The sequence below is a fragment of the Vicugna pacos genome, chromosome 3, assembly GCF_048564905.1.
Source record: "Vicugna pacos chromosome 3, VicPac4, whole genome shotgun sequence".
Classification (NCBI taxonomy): domain Eukaryota; kingdom Metazoa; phylum Chordata; class Mammalia; order Artiodactyla; family Camelidae; genus Vicugna; species Vicugna pacos.
This window is the reverse complement of record NC_132989.1, coordinates 110,861,694-110,881,689: the sequence shown is the minus strand read 5'-3', so window position 1 is coordinate 110,881,689 and position 19,996 is coordinate 110,861,694. Positions and strand designations below refer to the sequence as shown.

The window sequence follows — 19,996 nt, the reverse complement described above, 5'->3', positions numbered from 1 at the left end:
AAAGAGATGAGGTGGGAGGGGTGGAGGATAGCGGGGAGGAGATAGAGAGAGAGAGAACCATCTATTGCAATTAAAGAAAATTTAGATAAATTACATGCAAGTTTAATAACACTTAAACGTCACACTTCTTACGAAATGACACTGTCAAAGAGGATATTGGGGCCACAGGTGGACTGCTGGAGGCCTCTCCTCCTTGGTGTGAGGAAACAGGAGGAGAGGCAGAAGCTATGGCTGCAAAAGCAAGACAGGGCCTGGGAGCCTGGGTGCTGGTTCTCTGGATTCCCTCTTCTATCAATAACCATAAAACCTTGGGGGAATAGCTCCCCTTGTCTGCCTCTCAGTGTCTTCATCTGTCCTGCAAACCATTTGCTCTGGTGTAGAAATACTCCAGTGGGAATTCCAATCCAGAAACCATCCTGCTTTACTGATAAAGTGAAAAGACATACACTTGTACATAAGTGCAAAGAGAGCTAACCAGGGCCAATGCAAAGTATTTCTAGGGTTTAACAAAAAAATAATGGGAATTAATGACACAGAGCCATTAAAATGTGCTCTGAATCATAATATCAGATTTAGAAATGTCCTTATAAAATTGGGAAGGTATTTGTAGAAGTGTGAAATACACTGCTATGTAGAAAATTAATTTTAGTTTTCAGTAATGTCCTAGAAAAACAAGACCCTTCCATTACCCCGTGTCTTACCTAAATTTTCATTTTTTGAATCTGCACTCTTGACATTGGGTACTTTTTCATTTTCTTCCTTAGATGGAACTTCCATCTCCAGCAACATATTTATGAGCTCATTGACTGCTTCCTCTACTAATGAGCTTTTAAAGTGTAGTATCTGAGCACCATTTACACAAAGGTCCTACAAAAAAAAAAATTAGCACATGTCATGTTTGTTTATCCAGCTCTTGAGAGCACATCAGTAACGATACTAAGCTATAGGTTCAGCCGCCAGATGAGATGTTGGCCTCCAATGATGCCTGGCCACACCTCTCACACTAACCCAGGCCAGGCATCCTGTGAATGAATGTGTTGAAGACAAGAGAACCAACCAGAGCAGTGTAGTTGGACCAGAATCACACCTACTTCTGCAGCAGTGGAAAATATAACTCTAAAAGCCATGAACAGCCTTTCTTCCCATGAAGTTTTCTTCATTTCACAGCCTTCCTGCCCTCCTCACCTTTGCCAATGATCCCAATTAGTCAACTCCTAATTAATTTTAGATAGTCCCCTCATCTCCAAATAGATTACACATTTCTAAGGTGTTGGGCACTTTAATCAAGACAGAGATGGGAATAGATGATGCAAACAGTGATTTACCACCTAGTTGGAAAATAAGCCCATGAAGCAACAGGCTCTGAGCTGGTCATAGTCTCCAGCTCCATTGCAAGCTCCACCATCATTCATCTTGAGACTCTCCAACAGGCTCATGGACCATCCACTCCAAACACCAGCTTCACACTTCCTTTACCTCCTCATCACCCATGACATCCACCTCCAGTCCACTGCTACAGGGCATATGGCATTTTGATGCCATTAAAGTAGTAAGATTCTGATGTGTCCTGAAACTACTAAACCTCTTTATCATCAAATAAAGTATAAAATAACAACTTTGTTCCCAACCCAGAACTTCACCCAACTACTAATCTCCAACCCCAGCCTAAGACAAAGGCTATATGTCCTAAAGACAGCTATGAAAAAGACCCAGGTCGGAGACCGGGTAAGGGATGGGATAGTACAAAGCGAATGGAGGCCCCTGCGTGGCCCTGACTCCACACTCTCATCCAAAAGACAAACCAGTCTCCCTCATTAACTCTTTTTCTTCCTTGTTCAGTGAATGCAATGTTTCTCCTTCTATTTAAAAATACATAGTCACAGAATCTGAGTTTTAAGTCACAGACTCTCCTGCTTCCCCAGAGACTATACTAACCACCCATTCACTTTCTCCTTCTCTACTTGATTTTCCCCCTCAGCATATGAACATACCCAATGAACCTCAACTCAACATCTTTCTATCAGAACAACAGGCTTCTGCCTCAGGGCCTTTGCACTTGCTATTCCCTCTGCCTGGAATGCTTTTCTCCAAAGATATTCACAAGGCTGGCTCCCTCACTTCCTGTGTTCAGATGTAATCACAGAAGTCCTCCCTCACCATCATCATAAAATCACAACCCTCTCTCAGGTACTCCTTTTGTCCACAACCTCTTAATTTTTCTCCATTGAACTTATCACCTGACATGTTGGTTTATTGGCTATTTTGTTTGCCTGTTTTTCTGTATCCTCCACTTGAAAGTGGGCATCGTAATGGCAAGGATCTCATCTGTTTTGTTCTCTGTTGTATCCTAAGCAGTGGTTTGCATAGAAGCACCACAAAAATGAATGAAGGAATAAGTGAATTATAAGAACTAAATTCAAGGGAAAGTTTCTGTTATATTGATAATCATTCACTTTAGTAATCAAAATGCAAATTAAAATTAGGCTCTATGATTTTGCTACTTAAACTAAAATTAATAAATTATAATTATTTATTATAATAAATGTATTATTATACTTAATTATAAGAAATGTACTGCTCTTTTATGTAACTTATTATAATAAAAAATTTATTATAATTTATTATAACTATAATAAAACAGTGTTTGCTGGAAGAGAGTGAAATTGGTATTATTGCACTGCTGATGGCATTGCAAGTTGACACCATCATTTTGAAAAGTGATTTGGCTACAAACATTAAGAGCCATTAAATGAAGACACAACTTCTGAGACAATAATCCTATTTTGGAGGAGGAAATACTCCTAAAGGGGAAGAAAGCATGAAATATATAAATATATTCATTGCAGCCCTCAGCAAAATAGCGAAACTTTGGAAACCATTTAACTGTCCAACAACAAGGAAGTAGTAATTAAGGTATAACAACTCAATGGACTATTCTGAAGGCATCATTAAAATGGGGACTATGAAAGCCATGTAGCAACATGAAAAATAGTTTGTGAAGAAACGGTAGGTGGGAGGAAAAAAACACTATTCAAAATCTGCTGTATGTATGGTAGGGATCACAAATTTATTAAGTATAATTTGCCTATAAGTAGGCAATACACCAAAATTATGATAAAATGGTATAAAAAGGCAGTACACCAAAATTATAACAATGGTGGCATAATCGGTAAAAATGCTATCTTTTCCTATTTTTTAAATATTCTAAAACTTGCTTTTAAATTTAAAAGAAATGAATTTTATAAGATAATAATTAAAATAGGGATAATTAATATTAAAAATCGTGAAGCCCAGTGATTTCTCGGCTGGGGGCACATTAAAAAACGCACAGGAGAGACAAGATGGGGTTTGGGGTCTACCAACAGTTAATGAGTCTGAGAGAAGGAAGAACCGGAAATTTCTAAAGTGCAGACATTTAATTTTGATTATATAATAATTTAATATAAGCTAAGTATGACCACATATGCAGAAAAAGGCTAACATGGCAGGTCTGAGATCGCTGGCCTGCTGGTGAGGCTGGTCTTTGGCGGGTGTCTGGGAGCCTAGATTTCGGGAAGGTTGTAAAGAGTAACTCTTTCTCTATGCCTGGACTGCCTGTGCAAACAGTGTGGTTTATGCCAAAAACCTGCTCTCCTTCTGGGTGTCTGGAATTTTAGTCCACGCTAGGCAGAGGGTGCCTGTGTGATGAGACCAAATAAAAACCTTGGGCATTAAGTCTCTAACAGGCTTTCCTGGGCACAAATGTTGCAGACCTGTCGCTATATTCTTGTTGCTGAGGGTGAGGGGACAGTGAGCTCTGTGTGGCCCCCCATGGCAGGGAGAATGCATAAGGAAGCCCACTCATGCATTCCTGCAAACTCTGCCGGTCTCTTCCCTCATGGCCTGACTGTGTATTCTTCCTACGTAGCTGTGACAGATCTTAGCCTTTAGTGGTTCTAAGTTCCATGAGTCCTTCTGGTGGGGCTGGTCTTGAGGACTCCTGACATACCATATTAAAATCACCACTGATGAGTTTTTGTAATCGAGATGCCCAGTGGAAATGTTGCAAATGATGCTGAAGTGACGTTGCCAAAGGGTCACTTCATGGAGCACTGCCCCCGGGATCCTAGTCCTGGCACAGGGAAGAAAGTGTTCCGTTTGCTAATGTTTGAGAAATAACAGATTAAAGAAATAATACATTAAATAGATACTTTCTCAGGAGAACTTCTGAACGTCTTTATTTTAATATGTTAATGTGAAAAGACTCTGGAAGGGAAAAAGAGGGTAGTCTTTACCAGATTGAACACAGACCCCACCTTTCCCAGCTTTCCCAGCAACGGCTCCAGAACTGCGTCTGTGCCTCAGAACACCAGTCTGGGAACCACTGTAGAAATGCTCAAAGAAGAAATTCTGTCCAGAGGCTGTTTAAAACAATTATTTTATTAATTAACCCTAACCTACTAGAAGCTCTTCAGCAAAATAGCTCTATTCTTCAAAACTATGAAAATAATGAGAACTGTGTTCCATGGCAATTTCCCTCCTACTGATATGAAAAGAAATGATTTGTTCTCTGTGTCTGAGTAAATCCTCAGATATATTCCTCTTCATTTCCAAATTATTGTCAGAAGGCTCCTCGTTTGAATCACATCTATCACACACCAGTCATGGGTAGAGAATAAAATGTAATTTATGCTTCCAAATAATGGCTTTATAGAAAAATAAATCCCCCCCAAATTTTGTTAAATAAAAGCATCAATCATCTAATAACCTTTGTCATCTGGAGAAACTCTTCGCAGGTAAGTGGCTCCTCCTGGGGGAGCTGACAAAGAGGCGTGCTACCCATTTCTTCTAGGATGGCGTCAATGCGGAACTCGATCAAATCACTGACCCTGTCGAGCAGCAATTCCAGGTCCTCTTTAGGGAAAAAAAAGGGGGGGGGGGGATTAAGCATTTTTTTTTTAATCAACATGATTAAACTTCAGTAGGAAAATCAGGATTAAAGTTGCTCCACAGAGCTGTTTCACACTTGGTTTTCTCACACTGTTCCTTCTTTAACCAGTCTCCTAACTTTCTCAGCCTGGCTAACTCTTGACTTGAGATTGAACTTGAAGTTTGAGCTCAAACCCATCTCCTCCAGGAGGCTTTCTGTGCACCTGCACATACTGGAGTGCCCTCCTCCTGTACCGGCACCGATCCCGAGCACCCCTCCATCTCTGTGTACACCAGGTTGTCTACTCATGTATTAGCTTCCTCGGGAATATCACCTTTTTCATCCTTGCATCTTCAACACTTAGCCCAGCGCCTATTCCACAGGAGGTATTCAGCAGATATTATTGAAGTCAAATTCCCCCAATTTTTTTTTAACTGTTACTATCACAAGGTATATTTTTTTTAAGTTGTGCCGAAGTAATATTGAACACTAGTTTCATGGACAGGAAGAGTAATTCCAGAAGAAATTAACAATTTACATCAAAAGTAGGAATGATGGTTAATGTATCTCCATTTAAGGGGTAAATACATTTTTCAACAAATATATGGTAAATTTTCTTTTTTTCTGATACTACTTGTTATACACATGTTACATCCTCATGATATATCAAAGATGTAAATACTTCCTTAAATAAGTACCTTTAATTCCTAAAGAGTAAACCCCTAAAAGTTTTCAAAAATGTTGAAGCTAATTATCAAAGAGGCCACTCAAGATACCAAATAGTTCTGCCTGGTAAGCTTATTCACTCCTAAAAGAGAACCAGAACTTTCATCCAAGCATATGCGCTCAAATACTATTGAGCGCTCTTTCCTATTTCTGATCGATTCTTCAAAGCAGCTTCAAGGATATGTGTGATAAGCTGAATAATGGCCCTTTGAGAACGTCCACACCCTAATCCTCTGTGAATATTACCTTACATGGCAAAGGGGACTTGGCAGGTGTGCTTAAGTTCCTATCTGGAGATATGGATTCCTGGATTATCTAGGTGGGGCCAGTGTAGACAGAAGAGTCCTTATAAGAGGGAGGTAGGAGGATCAGAGTCAGACAGAAGACAGTGTGATCACAGGACACAGAGACAGAGATATAAAGGTGCTATGCTGCTGGTTTGAAGTTGGAGCAACCATGAGGCAAAGGATGTAGGCATGATGTAGGCAGCCTCTGGCATCTGGAAAGGGCAGAGAAAAGGATCCTCCCTGGAGCCTCCAGAAGGAACTATCCAACGTTGATTTTAACTCCTTAAGATTCATTTTGGACTTTCTCACCTCCATAGCCATCTTATTTTTTTTTAATGGCTTTTTTTCCATTTCTTTTTATTTTTATCTTAGGGGTGCTTTTTAGGGGGAGGTAATTAGGTTTGTTTATTTATTTATTCTTGGAGGAGGCACTGGGGATTGAACCCAGGACCTCCTGCATGCTAAGCACGCATTCTACCACTTGAGCTATACTCTTCCCCCGCAGCCATCTTATTTTAAGCCACTAAGTTTGTGGTGGTTTGTTACAGCTGTAGTTGGAAACCAAAACAACATGTGTAGACTGTACAAAATCATGTCAAAGATGTCCTGTGTGTTGTTCTGAAGAGTAGCAAATGCTCTCTTATCTGCATGATACAAATAACCACCTGTAAATAGAAGTGTCAGCCCACTAATCCAATAAAGAACCCAGCTGTTGCTGGGATTCAACATAGTTGCCTCCCAAAGAAATCTAATCTTTGTTAGCCCTCAGTTTCTTCATTTAAATTACAAAAAAGAGAGAGAGAGAGAGAATCAGAGAACTAAAGAGTTTCTTGAGAAATGATCTGCTGTCTCCAGCTAACACTAATAAAACATCCCAATTGTTAACACTCCAATTCTAATACTCTCCAGGGAGAATATTACTGAAGTCTGCCTTGGCAGTCAGTTCTAATTTATGTTGTGATGACTCTTATTATGAAGTTTTTATACATTTTACCAATGCTTCCTTTCCTCTTGTTTTATTTTCTGGGGAGATGTATTTTGGAAGGAATATTGGTTTGGAGGCCAGGAAACTGTATTCTAAACTCATTCTTGTTTCTTACATCCATACATCGGAAGCCACTTAGCATCTGTGGGTCAAAGTTTTCCAGCTGTAAATTGGAGGTCTTATTTAAGATTGTTTCTACAACGTGCTCCATTCTTATAATGCTATGGGTGTCTGATCATGCATTTTATACGATTCAACCTTCAAATTGTAATGAGCCTGAAACACATCCCATTCATACCCAAAGACCCCTTTACACTTTGTCTTTGAATCTATTCTCCAAACCTATGAAGTAAAACAAAGAGAATGGAAGAGCTCAACCACTGATTCCTCACTCCTCGACCCCACTCAACCCAGCACCCACCAAATATTCTTGAGTACACAGCACCTGGTAAAATAAAAGGCTGAACCCTTCTGAGCTCTAAGTTATTAGGAAGGTACAGTGAAAATCTGCTATTAAAACAAGCTCTTGACAATTTAGGCGGTAGACTATGTACTACTTCAGCAGCCACAAATACGAGATGGCAAGAGAGAGAGCAAATAAAAGGAGAGATATGTAGAAGGGAGACTCAGGAAGGGGTGACCCAGAAATGAGGTGATAGAACCAAAGGGGTAGGAAAGAGGTTATGCAGGTAAAGAAATGGAAACCCATGAACTATATAAAACTATTGCAAGTATGAATCCACACATGTATGGGTGTCTAGTATGAACCCAGCTCAGAGGAATACAAAAGTGTAAGAAACAGCTTGATTTTCAAGCCCTTTGCAGTCAGTTTGGGAAGAAAGATGGAACCATGAGAAGAAATCAAAATACAGAGTCTTTAGTCCCAATGAAAAACACCAGGAGGTCACAGTGGTAAGTGGCCCCGAGTGGTAAAAGAGTCCTAGTGGGCTTCCTGGCAGTGGGACTTACTCTGGGCCTTAAACATGGGGAGCATCAGGCCAGGAAGAGACGGTGTGGACACCGTGTAGGAGAGGAGAATGGCGATTTCTAAGTCTTCCTGGAACAACCCCTCCATCACCGTGGTCCAACCTGTGTTCCACTGCCCACCATGGAAGGTCTACAGGTGTTAACAGGCTCTCCTAGGAGGCAGCCAAGGGATTCTGGGAAATGTCACCTTCAAAAGCCCACTTCAGGAGACACTTTAATATGCCACTGGACAATGGCATATTAAAGGCTCTGAAAAGTCCTCCAGAAAAGAAGCCTGCTGACTTTGTTTAAACTGGATTTCCAGGCTTATCTGAGCCTAGACTCTTTCTTTGCAGCATATTTGTACACATTTGGGGAAATCGTGTTTTATGGAACACATCACCTTACCTATATTTTAAAGTGTATTCTATCCCTCATTAAGAAAATATATTTGCTTAACCTTTTCCCATGTGTCCTGTTGTTCAGCAGTCTGGCCTGTCCAAATCTCCACATCATTTAAATAGGAGTCTCAAAAACACACTAACTTATTAGTATAAATAGTTGAATGACTCTAAAGTTCCTTTAAAGTCTCATGTCAAACAGTAAGTATAATTTTAAAATGTAGCTCATCTCTGGGGATAAAATTAAATAGGAAGTGTATATAGTTTCCAGGAAATTAATGACTTCATATATTTGGTAAAATTCCATAGGGAATGGCTTAAAAATAACACTCCTCATTTCATTATCTATGTCACAATATCTCTAAGAAATACAGTAGACATTTAAAACTCAGCCTTTCGTACTGAAAAATAATAAGCACTTAAACAGACTTACGGATCTTTGCAAAAGCGTTTTTCAAGTACATCTCAATGTTCAGTGATGTCCAGGTCAGTGCAGCCACGCCGGGCTGGAGGGCTTCATCCACCTTGGCCAAATGAGGGGCCATCAGCAGCTCCATGATGGGAGGCATTTTTGACTTCACTCTCTGATATTCAGCCAACATCATCTGCAATGAAATGGGGGTTAAGTAATCAATTAACATCTCACTTTTAATATCTATTAATATCTCATTTTTTAATCCAAAAGGATTACTTTTATTTAGGGTTCAGCTGTAGGGCTCCCACAGTAGCCTGGCAAGCAGAATCAGACGAAACAAAAGAAGAACAGAACAGAAGACAAGAAATCTCTCATAAACACAAATTCCTAATCCATAAAATACCACTGAGGAGAGAAAAAGAATTTAAGAGTAAGAGTTTCTCACCCCCTATCCAGCCCAAAAGGGGAGGAAAGTTCTGAGGTCAAGTGACTTTTCCAAACCCGGTTAAGCCATGTTACCAGGGCCTTGGCCTGTGCATCACTCGGTTCATTCATTCAACTTTGCACACTGTCACCACGGGCTCCCTGCTCCACTGGGCACTTCCTGTGGATCAGATTCAGTACCCAAAGTGTCCGGGTGAGCAGAGGTCTGCTCAGCCCATTGCTGGGATCACAGACCAAGTCTTGGTGCAAGAACCAAAGCACAAAGGGAGAGAGTCAGGAACCAGTGTTGATGTCAACAAATGTCATGGCTTTAAGTATCATCCATAGGCTGAAGACAGTGAAACTTACATCACCAGCCCGGATCTCACTTCTGAAGTCAAGATTCATATGCGGCAACAGCCCACTCAGTGTCTCCACTTGAATATCTAACAGACATTTCAAACTGAACATGTTCAAAACTGAAAGTTTGTTCTTACCCCAAAACTTTCTCTGCCAACATCATTCTCCATCTCAAATGATGGCAAGTCCATCCTTTTAGTCCTCAGGCCAATTCTCAAAGTAATCCTTGACTTTTCTCCTTCTCTCATACTCACACGCAATCCATCAGAATATCTTGTTTGTTCCATATTTTAAAAAGATCCTGTATCTGCCCTGCTTACCATATCCACTGCTACCACCATCGCTGAGTCTCACTGAGATTATTGTAATGGTCTACCGCTGTCTCCCTGCTTCCACTCACACCCCCTGAATATAGCCTATGCTCAATCTAGCAGCAAGAGTGATTCTTTCAAAATGTTAAGTCAGATCATGTCACTCCTTTGCTTACATGGCTACATGACTTCCCATTTCCTTTGGGGCTACAGATTCTCATGTTGGTCTACAAAGACCGACCCAGTCTGGTCCTCATTACTTCTCTAATCTCATCTCCAATCACTTTTCTCCTTTCTTACCTACTCCTGCCCTACTCCCGTTTTCCGTGCAAGTCCTTAGGGCCTTTGTGTCTCCTTCAAATATTTACTCAAATGCCACCTTCTCAATTAGGCCTGTCCTGACCATCTATTTAAGATTGTAAAGCATCACCAAAAACAACCAATGCACTCTATCCTCTTTGCCCTGCTCCATTTTTTCTATAGGATCTATCACTTTCTAATAGACTATATAATTTACCTATACGTTCATTGCTTATTTTCTGTCTTACCCAATGAGAATACAAGTTATATAAGGACAAGAACTTGGTCTGCTTTGTTCAATGTGCCTGAAACAGTAACTGGCACATAGAAGACGATCAATCTACATTCTCTAATTAATTAATTAGCTGTTATTAGAAGGAGCATTTGTGATTAGCAACTCATGGTTCTCCATTAATATTTTCCTGTTGCACGATGTTGAATACGATGTGTCAGTATTTTGTTCATATATTACTATTTTTAAATAAGACTATTAGTATTTCTAGCTTACCTTTTATGGTAATGTGAATATTAATAGTAATTAATTATAAGAAAGCAACTTTAATGTACTTCTTAAACACAATTTTGTTTTGTTTTGTTTTTTAATTGCAGTATAGTCAGTTTACAATGTTGTGTCAATTTCTGGTGTACAGCACAATGTTTCAGTCATACATGAATATACATACATTCATTTTCATATTCTTTTTTACCATAAGCTACTATGAGATATCGAATATAGTTCCCTGTGCTATACTGTATAAACTTGTTTATCTATTTTATATATACTAGTTAGTATCTGCAAATCTCAAAATCCCAATACAATTGTTTTTAAACTCATATATTTGTAATGTGCATGCTGGTGTTACTTTGTTGTTTTATCAATGTTTCCCTAAGTAATTTCCCTGAAATGCTTGCCCCAAGAAATTCTGTAAGAAAAATTGTCCCTGGATAGTAAGTTTGGAAAACACGGTACACAATATCTCCCTTAGTGGACAGTCACAATTAATATTTCGGCTTCTAAAAAAAGCTGCAAGAAGGAAGTAAGGAGCCCAATGGATTTCGTGAATTTTGTTAAACTCAAAAAGAGTTTCCAAAATGGACCACATAAATCCTTTCTTCATTTGACATGTTTCCACCATTTCTGTAATATCCTTTCAATTTCCATGAAAAACTTAAATTTGATAGTTCTATCAGCAGCTACTTACTCATTGCCTGAACTGTTTATCCTCGGCTTACCTTTTCTTCAATGTTCATCACTTCTTCTATCTGGGAAGCAATTCTTACAATCAACCTCTAGCAGCCCTTCTGCTTCCAACCTTAATCCTTTAACCCCAGGAGGTATTATTCATCCATTTTATGAATGAAAAACTGAGGCTTATAAGGGTAAAGTAACTTGCCCAAAGATAATGCTTTGAATCCAGATCGGCTTTGGAATCTGTCTTCCTAACGACTAGTCCATGCTGACTCGTCTCTTTCTAGTCTGAACTGCCTTCCAAGGACTAGATGAAGAAAACAGACTCTCAGCTACTTCAGCATATCTACGGAAGCCTGGAAACTCTGCTGAATATTCAGCATAATGACTCAGCAACACCTGAGACAGTCCCCCAAACATGCCAATAGATCCGCTCTTACCGGCTACTCATGTTGGGTGGGAACCTTCTACACTTTCATGTTCAGGTTACAATAAATGCCAGCCAGATGATAATTCACTTGCTAGAGTTGACATTTACAACTGTAGTGGTTTTAAAACAGTCTTCTCGACCCTCGTCCCTTCCTGAGGTGGGGTACATGTCCCCTCTCCTTGAATCTGGGTGGGCTACGGAGCCCAACAGAGCAACAGAAGTGATGCTATGAGACATATGAGAATGTCCAAAAGGTCATGTGGCTTCCTCCTTGTTTACTATAATGCCCGCTACTGAAAACCTGAATTGACTTACAAGAAATTCTACTGCCTTGAAGCCTCCATCCTGGAAGGCCACACATAGATGCTCCAGTCCTTCATCCCATCTGAGCGAAAATTCCAGCCATTCCCACTGAAGAACCAGAGAATAAATCCATCTTGGACCTCCCAGAATGAACATCTGCCAATCGAACTAAACAACCCTGATCAGTGCCACATAGAGCGGAAGAATCACCTAGCCAAGCCTTGTGTAAACTCTTTACTCACAGAATCATGAGATACAATGAAGTTGTTGTTTTAAGCCATCACATTTGGGGGCTGTTACATGAAACAGAAACAGCAATTCTCTGGACAAAATTGTCACTAGTAATTATATTTCTTAGTAAAAATAACCATTTTCTTTACAAATATGTAGCCTGACTAAATTATTTTTCTAACATGCAAGAAAAATCTAAAAGGGAATTCCAACATGCTGACCAGTATTTGACGAGCTTACATTTGAGGAATGTCTGTCCATTGCCAACATTAACTTTTTAACATAACATGGAGTGGGAAAACAGTAGACTACAAGTTTGAGTTCTGGTCCTACTTCTGCCATTTACTAGCTAGGAGATCGTGGCTAAGTCATTTAATTTCTCTGAGCCACAGTTTTGTCACCTACAAAACAATATAATAGTATTCTATCCCAATTATCCAACATGGCTGTGGAAGATATCAAATGGAGTATGACTATGAAAATGGTTAAAAATGTAAAGCATTATGCAAATTCATGGCCTTATTGGCCTTATCTCATGATATTGACCACTATAAAATTGTACCAATGGTTTCCATGTTGACAAATACCATGGCTTGCTCTCTGACCTCACCATGAGTGTCCTCTGGGCAACATTTGTCGCTGGTGACCAGTCCCTCCCTGATGAGGCTTTTCTCACTCTTGGCTTCCTTGACTCTTGGTTTCCACCTACCTCAAAGGCCAATCCTTAATTTTATTTGTACATCTGTCCTTTTCTATCAGGCCTTTAATATTGGAGAAACCCAGGGTTGAATGTAGACCCTCTACTCTTTAGATCCTCTTCCTTGGAAATCTTGTGCAGGACAAAGACCTTAAATAGCAACTATATTCTGATAACTCTCAAAAGTATGCCTTTGACTTTGACTCCTCTAGTCAACTCCAGACTTACACATCCATCTGCATGGATAACACCTCCACCTCAATCCCTAAAGATCATCTTATACTTAAGAAGGGAACTATTGATTCTCTTCTACCCCCCAAAATAAGCTACTTCCAGTCTTTGCCATCTCCATGAGTGGAACTTCCATGCAGGGCCACTGCATGTTATTGAGCACGTGTGTAGAATCCAACCAACACAGTAATATTTATTAGTCCCACTTTGAGTAAATCCATCTAGTTGCTCACACCAAAAGCAGAGGAATCATCCTTGAGTTCTTTCATAACCTGCCAGTTGATGTAATTCTCTAATTCACTGATCTACTTCTCAACTGTCACCCTAGTTCAAGCCACCGTCATCTCCACCCTGAACCAGTGCAACAGCTCACCAATTTGGTTTCCTGCTGACACTCTTGTCCCCTTAAAATCTATTCTCCACCCAGCGGCAAGAATAATTGTTATTATAAAAAACATCTGACCTTTCTCTCCTGCTCAGATTCCTCTACTGGCTTCCTGGTGCACTCAAACATACAGCATTGGTTTACAAGATCTATAATGACCTGGATCTTGCCAACTCTACAGTCCCATCCTAGCCTCAGTCACTTCACCACAGTCATCCTGGGCACTTTCTATTCCTCAACGGTGACACATCACGAGATTTTTTTTAATGCAAACTGGGGCTAGCCAGGAAGGGGGAAAAAAATAAAAGTACTATACCTTCACATTACTGAAGTTCTTTTTGTATATATCTCGTTTCTGGAAAAGGGCAGCTGCAAATGGTGAAACTTCCAGGCCCATCTGTGACATGCACTCTGTTTCTCTAAATAAGGTTAAAATCTGAGGATCAAAGTTTACAAACAATTTCCCTGTGCCTGGAGCCTTCACCAATAAAGAAGCCTCAAGTCCTATGTGAATTTCTTCAGTCTGTGAGAAGAGATCAACATTGTTACTATCAGAAGGTTCAGTGCATATGGGTATATAGCTCTGCCACTTCTGGGAATGAAGTTCATTAAGTGTTCTTCCATGGATTTGAGTTTCTCAAACTAAAGACAACGGGGTCCCTCACTCTTCTCCTGATTTCAAGAGACTTCCAGTTCTTGGTGGTGATACACAGTCAATTCAACCAAATCCTTGGGTTATGAATCTCCGACACCTTGTAAGTGGATACTGCCATACTGGTGACTTTGCAAAAGCCATTTTATTCCCTGATACCTTCATGCCTACTCAGTTATTTTTCCTAATAAAAGTTTCATGAAACCTACTAAACTCAAGTTTTCAGTTATCTAGAAAATCAATGAAAACCACTATGGAGACATCACCATTAATGATTCAGACACCAAAAGTTGACCCAGGAAAATGAGATACCATTTTAGAGGCCTTATAAGGCTGGATTTTTATCCTCCAAAATACTTCCTGCCAATCTACAGAGAAACACAAGTGTTGGTGGGTATGAAATATAATTTGAGTAATGTAGTATGGACGAATAAAATTTAAGACTTTGTTTAACAGGCATACTAGTGTTTATGGACACATTAAGGAACTTAATGGAGAAAAAAAGAAATCTTAATCAACCAGGTAAAGGAATCAATAAACAGGATCTTCTCCCTTAGGAGTTTGTAAATTAAAGAAAGATGAGTCACATGAAGATTTTTAGCTCAAATTTAATTATTATCTTTCTTCATGTACATATTATACTCTCTGACTGATTACTCACCTAGAGCCAAACCCTGTCTTATAAAATATCCACAAACTCAAATCTCTATGGAATTAAAACTGTCAAATGTTAGCAGGGGGCTTCCCATGGACTTGACAATGGGGACATCTTTTAAACGTAGACTCACTTGCTGAAGCCATGCCCTGTGGTACAGAACCTCGAACTCCAGGAGGACCTTGGCCACCCTGTTGTAGCTGCGAATCACAGGTTTGGCTTCAGCCGTCTGGAGCACGCTTGGGTGCTGCTGGAAAAGCTGCATTGGTTGCTGAATCCTGTGGAAGAGCTGACGGGCCCACAAAATCTTCCCAGCAATGGGAGGCTGGTCTCGAGCCAAAGGAGGATCACATCTCTGCTTTGTATACAGCTTCGAGATCATATCAATGTCAGCCCCATAGTTGTCAAGGATACGCCGGTATTTGTCATCAATGCCAAGATCAGGTATATTCAATCTGATTTTTTTTTTAAAGTGAAAGGCTTGAATTAATGGGATGATATCCAGAAATCTTGTTTATTAAAAATTTGTCTTAAAACACATGCTGATGGAAGAGAATGAAATATTTATTTGGCCTACTAAAAAAATCAAAATGGAGTCAATCCATCAATCATATCGCAGCAGAGTGTTTTTTTTTAAAAATAGTATCAATCCTTAAAATATAGTTAAAACTATTGGTAAAAGTTTTTTCAACTTACCTAAACATTAAATAATATTATGACAGGCAGTCACAAGATACTTCAAAGCTGAGAGGAAATAAACTCTTAATCCTCTGAAGAACTTAAAAACCTTGACCTTGTTATTCAGATTGTCAAGAGAGGATTATCTTTCCATTAAAATATGAAATAATAACATAATGACATAAACTAAACTATGTTTATATTACCCACAATTTTAGAAAACAGAATTTAGAAAAATCTTTCAAATTTTTACCTTTCAAATTTCTTTAGCATACTTAGAGCTTGATTGGTGTTTTGAATCTTTTCAAACGTAACATCCATGAACTTCTGCAACTTATTCTAAAATAGGATAAAGTCTGATTATGCACAAAGAATTAGCATTATGAAAAATCCTATTTCGCTGTAAGATAAAAGAGCTCCCCGTTCTCTACAAATGCAGACAACATAGGACAAAATATAACAGAAAATGTGATACTCATCTAAGTTTAAAGAAAAATAAATGTCCAGAAACTGGAACAAAGAGGAACTTGTAAGTCAGAGCGGTCATGAGGGTTGGCACTTGTCTAGGGGCGCTGGACCAGATATTTCTGCAAACAGCACATCCAAGGATCAAGAAATCTTCCTGCACTAAAGAACATTACAGTGAGCCTACCTAAATAAACACTCGACTTTCAGAGAAAAATCTTTGGTTATAAACTAGGCAGAGCTAGAGCATTTATTCCATTCCCTCCCTCTAACTTCAGACACAGTAAGTCTTTACTGAGCCCTAACTCTTAGACCTGGCTGGTTTTCCTTGCTTTTCTAACCTATGGTTTTGCAAAGGCTGACAATGAGTTCCTCATGAACACCCAAGACCTCGAATTAGTCTTCTTTTCTCTCTGGACCACAGGTCCCTTCTTAGAGTCTTTCGAAGTCTGTAGTGGAATCTTCTAGGTCTCTCAGTTCTGGGCTCTCAGGTCCTACTCAGTTTTCCCTTAACTCAGCTTGTCACCTCAGCAGCTGGTCCTTACTAAATAGTGCCTTACTTTGCCTGCTGGAGACAGCATGCTTCTAGACTTTCAACAGCCCACCTGGTCCCAATGCCCTGCCTCTCTTTGGTCTATCAGTACCAGCATGAGCCCTAAATCTGGGCAGGATCCTAGGCTCTGATCCCCTTGACAGTGGATCCCTGGACACAACCCTGATCCAAATCACTCATGTACCACACACACTGCCAACACACACACTGTCTGGTCTCACATCTCGGAGATGCCACAGTTACTGGTCCTCTCCATTCCATCTCCAAGACTCATCACCCCCACTCACTAAATTCAGAGTCACGGGAAGGCCAGTATTTTCACCCAGTTTTATAGGGACAAGGGCTGAATTCATGCAAATAGGCGGGTTATTTAAAGGAGAGAGTATAAAAAGGTAAGTTAAGAGACAGTAGATGGAGAAAGGGACAAAGAAGTCAGAGGAAAACTGGTCAGCAAACCAAAGAGAGAAGTTGACTATTTTTGAAATGGAAGACAAGATGAGTAACAGTGTTAGATTTCTAAAAATTAGTTTTTAGGAACTAATCTATGACTAATACTTAAAAACCAGGCTGTAAAACATTTATAAAATTTTATTCTCAGTATTATGAACAGTGGGCACCACCTTGAAAAAGCCTCCTCCTTCCTCTCATTCCCCCTCCATTTACTTGGAAAACATAAACAGGGTTCTAGCACAGACGAGGCTCCTCTCTGAAGCTCTTCCCAACCCCAGTCAAGCAAAAGTACGCAACTCACTCCACACCCCGTCTTATGGGCTGTAGCAAGTCTCAGTCTGTGTGATTTTTTGTAGGTCTGTCCTCCCTGTAAGTTTCCTTCTTTCTTTGGAATATGTCTTTTTACCTTTGACTCCTCACTTCCTAATAGCATATCAGAATATTATACTTTTATAATTAGTCATTTTAGCCACTATTTATCCTTTTTTAATGATACATTCATTACACTGTTCTAACATCTATATACTTATATTTCAATCATAGCCCATGTCTGATATGAGCTTTGAGGGCAAATCAATGATTGCTTGATTGACTGATTATGATTTATTTCTGTATTCATAACCTACAGCATAGAAGCCCAATACATAATTAATGTACAGTAAATGCACATTTAATTGCAATAAATCTCGTTCTGGAGAGGATGGGGCCTGAACATCAAGAGGGGTCCAGGTGCTGAGTGGGTCCTGGTACCACTTTCCCAAGGCCAGATGTAGCCCAGGCTTTCGGATTGGCCAAACATCACTGACCACTAGCTTGAGCTACCCCTGGTCATAATCATTGCTCTAAAGCAAGAAGCAAGCAGAAACAAATTTCTATATTCTAATAACACTGTGTTTCAACAGAAGATAAAAGTTAATTCTCTAAGATCTAAGATGAAACACATGCAGAAGTCTGTGATTACAGATTGTTATCCAAAGCTATCTTTATGACCTTTTAATCTATGAAAAAGAGCCTTCAATTATTAATCCAAAATCACAAAATGCAGGCTGAGCTTGCTATCGGTCACCTCCACGATGAAGACGCTTCTCCCTTCTGAATGGGTAATGACTAGCAGCATTGCAAAGAATGGAAAAAATAAACACCAGACTGTCAACGGGGAACTGTATTATACAACCTACATGAAGGTCATTAGTCTGCTTGCAAAACTCTTCATAATCCTGCTCGAAATCCATTTTCCGCTGGTCTAAGAAATTATATTCCTTTTTCTTTATGGTGGCAACAATACCCTGAAATGTTATGAAAGAAATAAGACAATACTTCAATCTTCTTGCATTACTTAAGTAAATACGACCTTTAAATATAGAACCTATACAGTCATGCCTAAAAATCCAAAGCAATAAAGGAGCCTTTTTTTCTTTAATTATTCTCATTGCTTCATGCATATTAGGAGCATTACTCTATTACCTGGTGCATTCAAAGAAATCACTGAATCATTTGGAAAGCATTTTTCTGAGGCTTTATGTATTTTTGAAGAAAAATATAAAACAGAAACTACATCTGAACAGCAGGAAAGATGTTTTGTCTAAAAAATTCTTACTAATTGCATCTGAAATAAAAAAAAAAAAAGCCCAAAGTAGAATTTACTAAAATACTTTTCATTGAAAAGTTTAAGTCTTCTCAGGAAGACTTTGTGTTTTACAGAACACAAACAATTAGGAAGAAAACAGTTATGTTATAATAGCTACAGATGAAAAACTATCTTCCAAGCCTCAAATGTCTTAAATAAAATATCAAACCACAATCCACCATTTAAAGAATCTCTAGAATTAATTGCTTCCTTCTGCCCTGCAAAGCCACAGTCTGTGACTATAACAGTACAGATTAGGTAACTCATCTTCTTGAAAATACTATTATCTGAAGCTTTGTTTGTTCTGAATAATGAGCTATGATGCTCTGTGATCGTTCTTCACCAGGTCCTAAGCCTTTCTCAAACCTGGGTGCCCACACTGTTGACACAGGCATATAATTTTTATGAAGAATGTTGGGCCTCCTTCCACCAACTCCTCTTCAAAGTCATTTCCATTTAAATATCAGTTCAAATCCCTCAGTAGACCGAAGTGTCTGAGATGCATAACTTCTTGAATCAAGCTGACTAGACAAAATGGCCTCCTCTTTCATGCTGTATAACCACAAAGTTAGGTCTATTCCAACATTTGAAAGTGGCATTTTAAAAGATGTGGAGCCCTTGGAAAATTCTGCTCTATAATGGAATTTAATGGTCATTTAAGAGCATTAACTTAAGTAAATAAACTGATAAACCATGACCTTTAAATCAACTGATCAAACTCAATCTATTGAACCATTTACCTGACAAATTTATTGCACACCTATCATATGCCAGTAAATTCTGAAGATACCGGAATGAACAGAACAAAGAAACCTTATTCTGGAACTTACATCCTCGGTTGGGGAGAAGGGATCAGAATCTACAGAAGTCACAAGCAAATGGGCAGGATAATTTCAGACATAAGTGATAACATAAGTAACATGATATAGAGGGATGGAGGTGAAACAGAGATTCAGGAAAACGTAACTGAGAAGGTCATTTTTTTTTTTACATTTTTATTGATTCATAATTATTTTACAGTGTTGTGTCAAATTCCAGTGTTCAGTACAATTTTTCAGTCATACATGGACATATACACACTCATTGTCACATTTTTTTCTCTGTGATTTATCATAACATTTTGTGTATATTTCCCTGTGCTATACAGTGTAATCTTGTTTATCTGTTCTACAATTTTGAAATCCCAGTCTATCCCTTCCCACCCCGAAGGTCATTTAAATCAAGATCTGGAGGCCACAGAGGAAATAACCAGGTGATGGTCCAGAGGCAGAACCTTCCAGATAAAAAGCCCCAAGGTGGATTCAGGTGGCCTGGTCTGCACCTGGAGAACACGGAATGCAGCGAGGAGGAGCAGGTGAGGAGGCTGG

At 39.3% G+C, this 19,996-nt stretch overlaps 1 protein-coding gene across 1 annotated transcript in view; it reads right to left on the bottom strand.

Moving 5' to 3' along the window:
• Positions 1–19,996, bottom strand: part of DNAH5 (dynein axonemal heavy chain 5) — a 234,944-nt gene that overhangs the window by 148,186 nt on the left and 66,762 nt on the right. Inside the window, exons 12-18 of the mRNA XM_072958846.1 lie at positions 18,181–18,288; positions 15,788–15,873; positions 14,990–15,311; positions 13,866–14,072; positions 8,708–8,879; positions 4,748–4,893; positions 702–867 (exon numbers count right to left, since the gene is read on the bottom strand). Coding sequence (XP_072814947.1) covers positions 702–867; positions 4,748–4,893; positions 8,708–8,879; positions 13,866–14,072; positions 14,990–15,311; positions 15,788–15,873; positions 18,181–18,288 — 1,207 coding nt within the window. The remainder of the gene's footprint in view (positions 1–701; positions 868–4,747; positions 4,894–8,707; positions 8,880–13,865; positions 14,073–14,989; positions 15,312–15,787; positions 15,874–18,180; positions 18,289–19,996) is intronic.